The sequence below is a fragment of the Mercenaria mercenaria genome, chromosome 2, assembly GCF_021730395.1.
Source record: "Mercenaria mercenaria strain notata chromosome 2, MADL_Memer_1, whole genome shotgun sequence".
In the NCBI taxonomy this organism is placed as follows: Eukaryota; Metazoa; Mollusca; class Bivalvia; order Venerida; family Veneridae; genus Mercenaria; species Mercenaria mercenaria.
Window position 1 is genome coordinate 47,718,479 of NC_069362.1, and position 13,941 is coordinate 47,732,419.

The 13,941-nt window shown below is 34.9% G+C and overlaps 1 protein-coding gene across 1 annotated transcript in view; it reads right to left on the minus strand.

Moving 5' to 3' along the window:
- Positions 1 to 255: 255 nt before the first annotated feature.
- Positions 256 to 13,941, minus strand: part of LOC123562193 (uncharacterized) — a 53,337-nt gene continuing 39,651 nt past the window's right edge. Inside the window, exons 35-46 of the mRNA XM_053525684.1 lie at positions 13,476 to 13,569; positions 11,599 to 11,771; positions 8,800 to 8,893; positions 8,444 to 8,616; positions 7,583 to 7,676; positions 7,228 to 7,400; positions 6,236 to 6,329; positions 5,037 to 5,191; positions 4,103 to 4,190; positions 2,325 to 2,434; positions 1,474 to 1,536; positions 256 to 859 (exon numbers count right to left, since the gene is read on the minus strand). Coding sequence (XP_053381659.1) covers positions 728 to 859; positions 1,474 to 1,536; positions 2,325 to 2,434; positions 4,103 to 4,190; positions 5,037 to 5,191; positions 6,236 to 6,329; positions 7,228 to 7,400; positions 7,583 to 7,676; positions 8,444 to 8,616; positions 8,800 to 8,893; positions 11,599 to 11,771; positions 13,476 to 13,569 — 1,443 coding nt within the window. The 3' untranslated portion in view covers positions 256 to 727. The remainder of the gene's footprint in view (positions 860 to 1,473; positions 1,537 to 2,324; positions 2,435 to 4,102; positions 4,191 to 5,036; positions 5,192 to 6,235; positions 6,330 to 7,227; positions 7,401 to 7,582; positions 7,677 to 8,443; positions 8,617 to 8,799; positions 8,894 to 11,598; positions 11,772 to 13,475; positions 13,570 to 13,941) is intronic.

Below are 13,941 nucleotides of genomic sequence, written 5' to 3' on the forward strand. Positions count from 1 at the left end.
GTTTATCATACTCCTATGCAAGGGTTTGTTTTATTGCACATACCATGATTTAGCAACTGCCTAGTGCATTTAAGACATTCATTTCTTTACAAATAACTATAAGATTATAGAATAAAATTTTTTCTTCAAGCAAAAAGAGAAACATAATATTTTTGTTTGTTGTTAAGTAGCGTGTTTTGTGCACATACCAAGAATTTCTAACGGTATGGCATGTTTAGTGCATCATTTTAAGTTCTCTATGGATAAAGATAAGACGATAGTATCAAATTCTTTATTCTTACAAAAAGAAACAAATCTCCGTGTGATTATATGTAAATAAACAGAATGTTTCTAAATAAATCGAGAGTCTTAAATCTTGATCATATCTTTACGAACTGCATGCGAAATTTCACACAAAGACACACTGAAAGAAAAATATATGCTGTTAAAGAACAGAGGAGTGAAGATTCCATCTAAATTTCACATTAATCACAATTTTATTTACGTAAATAACGTAATGACACTTTTATTTGATTAATTTTACATTTGTAACACGAATGGACATAACTAAGAGTAGAATTTACAACTAAATTACTGTTGCTATAGAACATAAAACGTGTCCGTTAACAACAATATATTGTATCCTAATATCACAATACTTCTTTAACTTAAATGTCAATTTTCTATTTTGTCTGACGGTTTTCAGTTAAACAGATAATGGGTTCATATGAAGTTATATTGCACTTTTTCAAAATGAATGATTTTTCAATGGTCCTTCACTTTCCTGACATTTTGCCATTTCACAGAGAGAAGTGGGTGTGTAGTTTGCTAGAACCTTTTTAAACAGTCTACCGTTGTCATTTTGGACTAGACTCTCACACTGAAATAAACGAGGAAATAATGTAGAAAATACGAAATGACAACAACATTATTGTTAATGGTATCATATTATATCATTACACCATATTATTGTAGCATCCTTTTATGATACAAGCGTTCAAAGAGGCTAAACGTAAAAAGTAGCCACTCAGAGCGCTTAATTCATCACCATCTAGTACATACACAGAGTGACAGCGGGAAAAGGCTCACTAAGAGAGATAAATCATTTCTGATACATGCATATCCGGCCAACATAGCACAGCTCTTTACGAATTGACAGCCGTCACTTATTGAATGGCATTCAACTAGACCATTCCATAACATTTTTATCAAATTATTTTCACCGATTTACTTTTGACCGTTGAACAAGAATAAAGTGTTGAATACATTCCGGTCACATAACACACACTATGGATCGGCGATTATTTAAGGATGTCATTAAGTAATTCACCTTGAAAACATCAAAAGTTTTGACAAACACTTCAGTCGACCACATATTTAAACGCGAACTCATATATGTTGTGGTATTCACAACTTGTTTTTAATAATATCATACATACATATCATATATATCTTATAACATGAACGCCAAATGAAATGATCAAGAAAACTTACCGCGCCCTGGAATATACCTGGCAAATTGCTGCAAATCTGAAGTAACTGCCTTTCAACTTTCATCTGAAATATATTGTCGATTTTTTTTCGCTAAATTAAATGCAGAGATAGTATCTCGATATATACTCCTTACAACGAAAACAATTTGAAATGTTCCCTTTGTTGTAGCTACTGTACCATGCTTAACAAAATTCGAGAGCTGTCTCTAGCCGATCACTTAACACTGGAACAAATGACTCCTCTCTGGGTTATTCTTTCATGGACGTGTTCGAAATCATCCAAATCAAACTCTGTTATTCAATTTAGCATCAAATGAAGCTATCTGACCATATATTGTTTCGGCCCGCCCGCTTAGCTCAGTAGGTAAGAGCGTTGGTTTACGGACCGCGGGGTCGCGAGTTCGATCCTTGGGCGGGGCGTATGTTCTCCGTGACTATTTGATAAACGACATTGTGTCTGAAATCATTAGTCCTCCACCTCTGATAATTCATGTGGGGAAGTTGGCAGTTACTTGCGGAGAACAGGTTTGTACTGGTACAGAATCCAGGAACACTGGTTAGGTTAACTGCCCGCCGTTACATGACTGAAATACTGTTGAAAAACGGCGTTAAACCCAAATCAAACAAAACAAAATATATTGTTTCGAAAATACATATTAATTAGCTAGACCTGAGGAGACATATAGCTACTTCGTGGCAAGATTTTGATGTTCCTCACTGTTAAAATTAGATTGGTTCCTATACTTGCATTGCTCAAAACGACTAGACCAGAGAAATCATGTTTATACTAATTACATAAAAGAACAACCTCCTTTTTGTTGGGTAAATGATCCGTACAGCATAAACACTTACATAGTTGCCCGATATATCCTCATATACGGCTGTCAGAGACCGTGCACATATATTACAGTCTAGAGGCTCTTTTCTTACGTCAGAAATTGCGTTTCTTATGGGTGCTTCGGCTGCAAATAAAGTCAATTTTGAGATTAACTCTACTTCCATACGTTATAATAAATCAGACGATACTGAATGAATAAATATATTAGGTGAATCTTAGTTCAGAGGAAAATTAATTTCTATCAAATCTCCATGGAGGCCACAGCAAAAGATGCTTTAAGTCCAATTATTATCTTATTATAATTAATCATTGAAATGACCTAAATCATTTTACTACGCTATACAGATTCACAGAAGAGATAATCATGTTTGATTTTATATTGGTTTCTCCAAATACGTGTCTATACATGTATTAACTTCATTCGTTTAATCTTTGCAATTGTTATAGGCTAAAAAGAGCAGGGCAGTTTAAAACCAGCAGACAGCCGACAACGAGTCATTTCTATCATTAGCATCAACCACAATGGTTTAATCCATTTTAAGGATCAAGCAAGGTGTTGTGTTACCTCCCCTCAGATCATTGTGGGTTTTTTTCTTCAGTTCTTTCAAAGCTGATACACATGACATTTCTCTTCTCATAAAATACATACCGAATCGTTCAGAAGGATTAGGAAAGGCTTTTTGAGAGGTAATTGAAGTGTAACATTCCAAAGAAATGAGGTAAACAAACGAATTTCATAAACCTTCAATAACATAACAACGGAGGTAGGCATCATAGAACAAATGAGTCTTAATAAAAAATTAACTATTACATGACTCTTTATATAAATCATCGATCCATAGCTTGTTGTATTAAACGAGCTATAGCTTAACAGTAAAATTTGCTGGGCTAAAGTCAAAACGTCAAGAAAAAAAAAGAAAATATTTCTGATGTAATAAAACACTATAGAATGGGTCAAAACTGTTTGCCAGTGACCATGGTCAGTATACTATTAATCTATAGCTGAATATTTTACAGTGAGCATATTCCCTACATCTGATGACTGAACATTTTTGCAGTGTTTGTAAAAGTTTCGTTCAAAACCACAGTCATATTTGTTTTACATCAGTGACATGTCGTTAATATTACATACATACTCAGACAGCTGATGAAATATGTATTTGCACCAAATTCTGACGCAATATCATTTGTTTTGACAAATTAACTTATCATCTACTCGTAGATGTAGTTTGAAATATTATGTTTATCACTTTATACTTGTTGCAAGTAACCTCAAGTTTTATAACAAAGTTTCTCTCATTTATTAGAAAAAAAAAACATTATCAAAAGTCCAAAATGTATATAGAATCTAATACCATTGAAGTTTTTGTTAAAGAAAATACAGTCAAAATGTAGTATTTCATTTTACAGGCAAATCGAAAAAAGACGCATTTTAAGATGACAAAGACATATATTAATGATATTTTAGTAGGAATATTTGAAATAGATTTTAAAGACATGATCATATTATGATACAAACAGTCTAACAATTAAAAAGCAGTTACATAGCCAAGATATTATTTGTTTAATTTCAAATATGTTGTTTGCGTAGTGTTACGTTTAATATAAAGTTAACTTGTTGTAAGTCTTTGTTTTCATTTCTTTTACACAACATTTCATTGAAAATTCCCGAAATATATGGTTCCAGTATCAACTCATTCTGGAAAAAAAGTAAAAATGATATTCAGATTCCATAACATTTGATGTACATGATTTGCATTTGGTATTGGACACGGTTGATGAAAGCTCATACTTGTGCATAGTTTAAGATCTTTGCATGCTGTTTCCGGATCTGCACCCGTCTCTACTTCTTTCACAACAGCTGGTGCTAGCAGCATACACTAAATAAAACATAATATCATATAAATTTGCAGGCTGAATTCCATTTTTTTTAAATATTATATAACCCTGAACTGATAATAAAACACAGTTGAAACTCAAATTCCAAGAGATCTGCTGTTTTACTTCGAGATAATCGAAATTCGACTTAAAAATATTTTGTGCACGTGTTTTTGGGATGGTACATGAAAATGTCTTCGAGATAGCCGGATTATTGTGATAAGCGACTTCGAGATATCGAGTTTCAGCTGTATTTATAATAAGTAAAGCGCATGGGACGATGCATTTCAATCGGTAATATCATAACTGTATTTGTTTTGTCAATTAAGGGTTGACTCGAAAGCTACATATACATGTATTCGAAAATATCTATTTGGTCATTTGTTGGTGTTGCCACGGCCTGCTTCTCAAAGCTTATTATTGACAAATTAGATATACAGCAGTAAAACGAGGCCGTCAACGGCCTAGCACTTAAGGTCATTAAATTTTTGTCCATCGCCTTTGTGGGTTCGAGCCCTGTTCCGGACGCCAGCCGAAGAAGCTATTCAGCTGATATGTGGAAGGTCGGTGGTTCTTACCAAGTGTCTTGGCGTGCCTGACATAATGTTCAGAGTGGCACCAGACATGTTCTACCATTGTTAAAGCTGGAATATGACCTAAATAGTGTCACTGTGACTTAAAATTAAAAATAAAAAAACTAATAACAATAAAACAGATTTACCCTGCACTTGAGTTAAGGTTAAACCGTTGGAAAGTTTTACAAAAAGATGTTGTTAAACATAACTTATGATAAATCAAATGCGAGTTTGTGAATCAAAGTCGTCAAATACTGAGCTGGTAGTACTCACAAATGTTTTAGCGGTTCCTCCCATATCATTACATAACTGATAAATGGTTGAGTTTATTTTTTCTTTTGATGCATTCTGTCTAGAAAGATCGTCCAGTTTATGAATAACCAACTCACAAATTTCGCATTTTATATCTCCAACTTTATTCTGTGTCTCTGTAAAAAGTACAGCTAAAACAATCATATTGTATACAGATTAATTTCAAAATGAAATATCAAATTATTGCAAACGAATAAATCAATAATATTTTAAAAATTCTATTTATTTCATTGCGACCAGAAGTAGTGCTACATGTTCATAACATCCAATAGTTACTGCGTAATTAATGCTTTTGTACTTTTATATGCAACAGCTAACAAATGAATACATAATATTATATGATTTAAAACTAATAGGAAAGTAGATATGAATTTTGGAGCAGTGCACTTTAAAAAACACAGGAAATGATAGTAACAGGTGATATGAACTTTTACATGATTATTGAAGGTTATTTGTCAGTCAATGTAACCTCAGGGTTTAAGACAAAAAAGCTCACTAATTTGAAGAGCAGTCTCAAAATGAAAATTTTTCATCGGCCAGTTGTAAGACTGAGCTTATAATCAACAAGTCAGATGCTTAAAGTTTGAAATTTATCTCCAAACTCAGTTTATAACATCGGACCAGGCCGAAAGGCTTAGTTTTTACTAACATATTAATATACAAGTTGTTATATATAAGCCTAGTGGTAGAGCGCCCGCTTCGAGTGCGGAAAGTCATCGGTTCTTGCGTTCGCTCCCTGGCGCGTCATACCAAAGGCGTGGAAAATGATACAAGCATCTTACTCCATTGGCGCTCAGCAGAGAGAAATAGTTGTAGGTCTGTTCAGCCTGGTGTCAGTATAATGTGACTGTGTGGGATGTCATGTCACATGTCTAAGGGGTGATATTCCAGTTGAATAGCACTTTAAAATACTACTTTGTGCTCACTGCTACCAGTAGACACCATCGTTTATGTCGAAAAAGACGATAACCCCGACCATACACGCATACACACACAACAATCAAGTTAAATATTTTCAGCAAACGTGCTTGCAACACGCATACACACACAACAATCAAGTTAAATATTTTCAGCAAACGTGCTTGCAACACGTTTACAGAGATGATATCAAAAGTACATTGTATATGTATGATGATTTCTTAGAAGAAAACTGAACATACCTGAGCTCGAACAGAGATTAAGGGCCGAGCATGCTTGATCTGGATCGACACCGCCTTCTATCGCTTTTACAATAGTAGGAGCCACCATTATACACTGAAAACATTTCAACGAAGGGAGCTAATTAATACTACGACAAACAGTTTGCCCGTCATGATTGCTCTTACATATTTTGGTCTGTAACTCTCGCAAACACAATATAACTGGCAACTGTCTTTTTATACATACTATATTCAAAAGTTGACTTTCCCTGCGAACTGACTGTACGAGTATGCCCATTTTGAAATAGGTAGTTTTTCATATTTATTCACAATTTTAAGTTTGTTTGTTTGTTTTGGGTTTAACGCCGTTTTTCAACAGTATTTCAGTCATGTAATCAGTCATGGAACGGCGGGCAGTTAACCTAACCAGTGTTCCTGGATTCTGTACCAGTACAAACCTGTTCTCCGCAAGTAACTGCCAACTTCCGCGATCCGTAGACCAACACTCTCCCTACTGAGCCATGCAGGCGGGCTTCACAATTTTAAGGGTGATTTTTGCTGCGACAGCAAAATGCCATAATATACTGAACCAGTTTCTGCATATCATTTTTTTTCTTCCGGAAGAAATAATTTAAAAAAAAAACGCATGATATGTTATGATAAAAGAAATGGAGTGAGGGTGTTGCACATTCAATTACCTCTTATGAACAGACAATCAACCGAGTCTGCTATTTTTTTGTTTTGCTCGGAAGCATTTTACGCTTCCAAAAGATCTGTTCACAGATTTTAATGACTGATGTGTACAAAGACAGCTGTCACTTCCGTTTCAATGCTTCTTATTTTAGTACTGGATTGTTACGTTCGATATTAAATAATTGTGTAAGAATTATAATGATAAGCTTGATATATTTTCACCAATGCGAACTTAATCTAAGCTTAACCTAACAATAAACTTGCGAAATGCTTGTGTTATATAATTAATAAAACAATGGTAAATATAAAGCTTAACTTACATATTTTTGAGCTGCTCCGGAGGGAAGATCGCTACATAGGGTGTATATTGTAGCATTTATTTTCTCTGCTGAAGCGTTATTTCCCACAATACTGTCAATACCTTGTATAATCAACTCACATATTTCACATTTTATATCCCCTACATTTGATGTTTTTTCTTCATGTTCATCAACTGCAGAATAAAAGCTCAGAACATATTCATGTTTTCTCGGAACATTTAATGTATGTATTATTCATAATGATAGATACATATAAAATTAATATTGTTTAGTAAAAACACAAAATTGAATGTTTTATAAAAAAGATATCAAATCGTAAAATTATGATAATTTCTCAGCAGAAAACTAAACATACCTGAGCTCGAACAAAGTTTAAGGGCCGCGCATGCTTGATCTGGATCGACACCACCTTCTATCGCTTTTACAATAGTAGGAGCCACCATTATACACTGAAAACATTTTAGCAAAGGGAGATAATTTTTACTAAGACAAACGATTACTCTAACACATTTAGTTTCATAGTTTCGGTCCGCAACTCTCGCAAACACAACATAACTGGCAACTGTTTTACATAGTGTATTCAAAATGTTAGAAAGTGGTAGATTTTCTCTGCGAATTGACTTTATGAATGTCGATAGTTTTGCACATTCATTCACAATCTATGTGCAATGTTAGCTGTGACAGCAAAATGCCATGTACAGAACCAAAGTTTCTAGAAATTATCTTTTCTTCCGAAGAAATAATTTACAAAACGCTTGATTCTTCTTGACGTTTGAAGATCAAAAAGTGAAAGTGAATAAAATTATCTGTTATAATAAAAGGAACTGGTATAGAAATGAAGTGTTTTTCCTTATTTCATGCAGAATGAATAAAGTATCTGCCTGTTAAAGAAATGGAATGAGGAATATTGCACATTCTATTACCTCTATGAATAATATCATACAATCAAACCGATTCTGCTATTGAGTTCTATGCTTCTAAAAGATCTTTTCACAGATTTAATGTCTGATGTGTACAAAGACGGCTGTCACTTACATTTCAATGCTTAGTATATTAATACTGGATTGTTACGTTCGATATTAAATAATTATGTAAAAATAATAACGATAATCTTGATTTATTTTCACCAATTCGAATTTAACCCAACTTAAACTAAAAATAAACATGCGAAATGCTTGTGTTAATAAAACAATTGTAAATATACAGCGAAACTTACATATTTTTGAGCTGCTCCGGAGGGTAGATCGCTACAAAGGGTGTATATTGTAGCATTTATTTTCTCTGCTGAAGCGTTATTTCCCACAATACTGTCAATACCTTGTATAATCAACTCACATATTTCGCATTTTATATCCCCTACATTTGATGTTTTTTCTTCATGTTCATCAACTGCAGAATAAAAGCTTGGAAAATATTCTTGTTTTCTCGGAACATGTAATGTATGTATTATTTATAATGATACATGCATATGAAAATATATTACTAAGTAAAAAAGCAAAGTGGAATGTTTTATACAAAAGATATCAAAACGTACAGTTAAATGTTAATTTTTCAAAAGAAAACTGCACCCACCTGAGCTCGAACAGAGATTAAGGGCCGCACATGCTTGATCTGGATCGACACCGCCTTCTATCGCCTTTACGATAGTAGGAGCCACCATTATACACTGAAAAATTCAACAAAGGGAACTGATTATTAATACCCGATTTTTTAAACTTACAGAGGTCCAACATTAGTAATGTCAAAATTCCAAAACTGTCCGAACATTACTACTACAAACCTATTCAATTCGCAGCTGCAGTATTATTTTTACAATGTCATTTAACCATGGCATGCGTTGCTCTGAACCTCCGTAAAATTTTGGGGAGTTGTCAGTAAACATTTAGCAAATTCAATTTAATAACTAGAACTGTCACAGGAGTGACGAATAATACCCCTACAATACGGCCTTGTCACAGAAGTATGGCAACCAAGAAAGAAATTGCCACATTAAGGTACAATTTAAGCGGCCATAGTTGATAAATGGCTTGTCGAACTTGTCCTATATTTGATGATGTTACACCTGTGTATCAAATATTATTTAAATCTGTCAACCCTTTCACGAGACCGGAAGCCATGAATCTGGCAATTTTATGTTGGAAAGGGGCCGTAATTACGTCAAAAAATGGTGGTTTGTAGGCAAAGTCGAACTTAACCTGAGTGTACTTTATGATGTTATAACTGTGTACCAAAATTTATTAAAATATGCCAAGCCTTTCACGAGTTATTGTCCGGAAACCATGAGTTTGGCAAATTTTAAGTCGGGAAGGGGCCATAACTACGTCAAACAAGAGCACCGCCTTGCGGGTGCTGACGCTCATCTGATTTTTTTTGTGTAATAGAAATATTGTCCTACCCATGATTTTCTAAGTCTAAAAAGGGCCATCATTCTTGCAAAAGCAGGATAGAGTTATGTTTCTTGATGTACAGTGTCCACTTATGATGGTGAAAAACTGTTGCAAGTTTTTAAAGCATTAGCTTTGATAGTTTATGAAAAAGTTGACTTAAACTAATACTCAACCAAGAAAATGATTTTCTAAGTCCAAAAGGGGCAATAATTATTGCAAAAAAGCAGGATGGAGTTATGTTGCTTGCTGTACAGGGTCAGCTTATGATGGTGAACAAGTGTTGCAAGTTTCAAAGCAATAGCTTGATAGTTTAAGAGAAAAAGTGACTAAACATAAACTTAACCAAGAATCTGATATTTTCTAAGTCCAAAAGGGGCCATAAATCTTGCAAAAAGCAGGACGGAGTTATGTTCTTGCTATACAGGGTCAACTTATGATGGTGAACGGTGTTGCAAGTTTTAAAGCAATAGCTTTGATAGTTTAGGATAAAAGCTGACCTAAACATAAAACTTAACCAAGAAACTGATTTTCTAAGTCCAAAAGGGCAATAACTTGCAAAAAGCAAGATGGAGTTATGTTTCTTGATGTACGGGTCAGCTTATGATGGGAACAAGTATTCCAAGTTTCAAAGCAATAGCTTTGATAGTTAGGAGAAAAGCTGACCTAAACATAAAACTTAACCAAGAAATCTGATATTTTCTAAGTACAAAAGGGGCCATAAATCTTGCAAAAAGCAAGATGGAGTTATGTTTCTTGTTATACAGGGTCAGCTTATGAGGTGAACAAGTATCCAAGTTTCAAGCAATAGCTTTGATAGTTTAGGAGAAAAGCTGACCTAACATAAACTTAACCAGGCAACGCCGACGCCGACGCCGACGCCGACAACCGCTCAGGTGACATAACTCATGAGTTTGCATTTTAAAACATAACTAGCAAAAATTGGTGGTTTGTAGCCAAAAGCGAACTTGACCTGTATTTTATGACGTTACACCTGTGTACTAAAAATTATTTAAATCTGGCAAGCCTTTAATTAGTTTTTGACCGGAAACCATGAGTTTGTCAAATTGTAAGTTGAAAAGGGACCATAACTGCGTCAAAAAAGATGGTTTGTAGGCAAAGTTGAACTTGACTATATTTTTGTGAGTTATTGTCCGGAAACCATGAAAACCAACGGATCGACAGACCGTGGGATATAATAAAACTTGATTAAGCACTTGATGTATGTCCACAGGACTCTGGTGCCCACATTTCCTATTTCATAAAATATATTTAAGACATATATCCAGCACAAACTTTTAAGCGATTTATGTTTCTTTCACTAAGTCAAGGACCATAACTCTGGTCTGGCCGACTGAAATCATAAACAGAACACCAGGTGCACAACTTCGGACGCTATATACATGTAGTAACCCTCTTATGTTTTATGACTCTAAGTAAACAACTTTACACGCTGAATAATACTCCTAGAATGTTTCATTATCGCAGTGATACAAACTTTCAGGCCCTTTTTATGCATATTTATTTACTAAGTCAATTTATTTATTTTGTTGGGTTTAACGTCGCACCGACACAATTATTGGCCATATGGCGACTTTCCTGCTTTGATGGTGGAGGAAGACCCCATGTACCCATCCGTGCATTATTTCATTTACTAAATCAAGGACCAAAAACAACTTATAATGCTGAATGACAATCCTATGAGGTTTACTTTAAACTAATTTATTTTAGCTCGATTGTGATGAATTTTAACATTGCATTAGCACCATAAAACCGGATAATTAGCAATCTTAAGATACCATGCCTGCTTTTCCGCATTGCACTCATTAAATTTCATGGTCTGTGGTAGGTGAAATATGCCCTTTTGCAATCGATAATTTTACACATGCATTTAGAACTGTAACTAGCCGTGACAGCAAAATAACAAATAAACTAAACAAGTTGTATAATAAATTCTACTAAATTCAATAAGAAGAATAGTACTGACATATATTTGGGCTGCTCCGGAGGGTAGATCGCTACAAAGGGTGTAGATTGTAGCATTAATTTTCTCTGCTGAAGCGTTATTTCCCACAATACTGTCGATGCCTTGTATAATCAACTCACATATTTCACATTTTATATCCCCTACATTTAGTGTATTCTCTTCATATTCATCAACTGCAAAAATGTTTAGATCATATTCTTGTTTTCCCGGAACATTTTAGTTATTTATAGATAAAACGGCCTAGATATTTCAAAATGTATTTCAACTATGCGGAAGGATTGCCGGTGTTATGAAGTATTTCGACCCCCATAGAATAACGACCCCCCGGTCATTATTCTATAGAAAATGTGACCCCTTTCCTGTAAAATATTGACTCCCCTTATAAAAAAACTGACTCCCTTTGAAAACTCTATAGAATAACGACCCCCGGTCATTATTCTATAGAAAAACTGACCCCTCCAAGTAAAATACTGACTCCCTAAAGATGACTCCCTTCGAATCTCATAGAATTACGACCCCGGTTATTATTCTATAGAAGAAGTGACTCCTTCCATGTGAAATACTCACTGCCGAAATTACTACATTCGAACTCTCATACAATATCGATTCCCGGACGTTATTCTATTTAAAAAGATACTCTTTCCGTGTAAAACACCGGCTCCTAAAAAGACTTTCGACGATAATATCTATTAAAAAGTGATCCCCACCAAACCTAACGGACAAGTTTACTAGATCTACAACTCTAATACCCTCCATTGCCAATAGTTAACATTTTGATTGTACTACTACTACTGGTGCCACTACTTCTATTGCTATTACTACATGTACTTCTTCTTCTTCTTCTACTACTACTACTACTTCTACTACTACTACTACAACTGCTACTACTGATACTACTATACCTGCTTCCACTAATACGTCGTGTACATCTACCTCTTCTTCTCCTGCTGCTGTTGTTGTTGTCACTTATTCCTCTGCTGCTGCTGCTGCTGCTGCTACTGCAACTGCCACTACCACTGCTACTACCACTACTACTATTACTACTACTACTACTACTACTTTCTATTGTTGCCGCTACCGTACTTTACTGCCACTGCTAAGTATTGCAACTTCTATTAATACTAAGTTCTATGCTAGCAGTTTCTTGTGCAGTTTTCTTCTGAAGAATTACTTCATACCGAAGTTTGTAGGGATTATTGACACTGGTGTGTTTTGTGAACGTATTGTGAATTGTTATTTTCCTGAAAAAAATGTATACACCAAGATCAGCTTAGTAGAATCCTTTTCCTAGTTGCGATGCTCTGATTTCTGTGTCAAGTGATGTATCTGAGGTAATGGTCAAACCGGAAGGATGACGGACGACACGGACGGGACAGAGGCAAATCTATGCCCTCCCCGAGTGGGCATAAAATGCAGCAATTAGGCCTTAGATACATGAGTTTCACTAAATTTGACCAAATGACCGGGGGTCGTTTTTTTAGGGAGTCAATATTCTTCGTGAGGTTCAGTTTAACTTCACGTGGGGAGTCATAGTTATGATCTGGAGGTCAATAATATATGACCGGGGGGTCACTTTTTCTATGAAATAATGACGGGGTCATTATCTATGGGGTCGAAAACTCATTACACCGGCCTTCCAGAAACAAAGTAGCATAAGGTCGTGTATGAATAATCAAGGAATAGACATACATATATCTTATTCATTACAACATGTGTTTATAAGGAGTGATTATAACCATATTAGTAACGGTTTAGTAACATTATACTAGTGAATGCACACGAACTGACAGCAATATTTAATACAAGCCTGTCATTTTATACAAAAAAATATCAAAACATACAGTTATGATAATTTCTCAGCAGAATTCTGAACCCACCTGAGCTCGAACAGAGATTAAGGGCCGCGCAAGCTTGATCTGGATCGACACCGCCTTCTATCGCTTTTACAATAGTAGGAGCCACCATTATACACTGAAAACATTTCAACAAAGGGAACTAATTATTTCAAAGACAACAGTTGGCTCCACTAGACACCTGCATTTGGCGAGCTTTAGATTACCGACATAGAACTTACTGTTGGTTTTACAAGTAAATTTATTATTTTTAATCCCTTTGATAATTTGAAATACTAAAAAAATGGTTTATATGGAGAGAGTGGGGTTATCTTCTACCATTAGTCTGAGATTTTGTGACGATAACTGAAAGAGTAGTTTCTAACGGTTAATAATAAAGAATTGGAGCTTCGAAAAATTATTAAAGTATTATTATTATACCAGATTTATATAGCGCCCTTTTCATGATAAGGGGCCTCTGTGGCTGAGTGGTTAAGGTCGCTGACTTAAA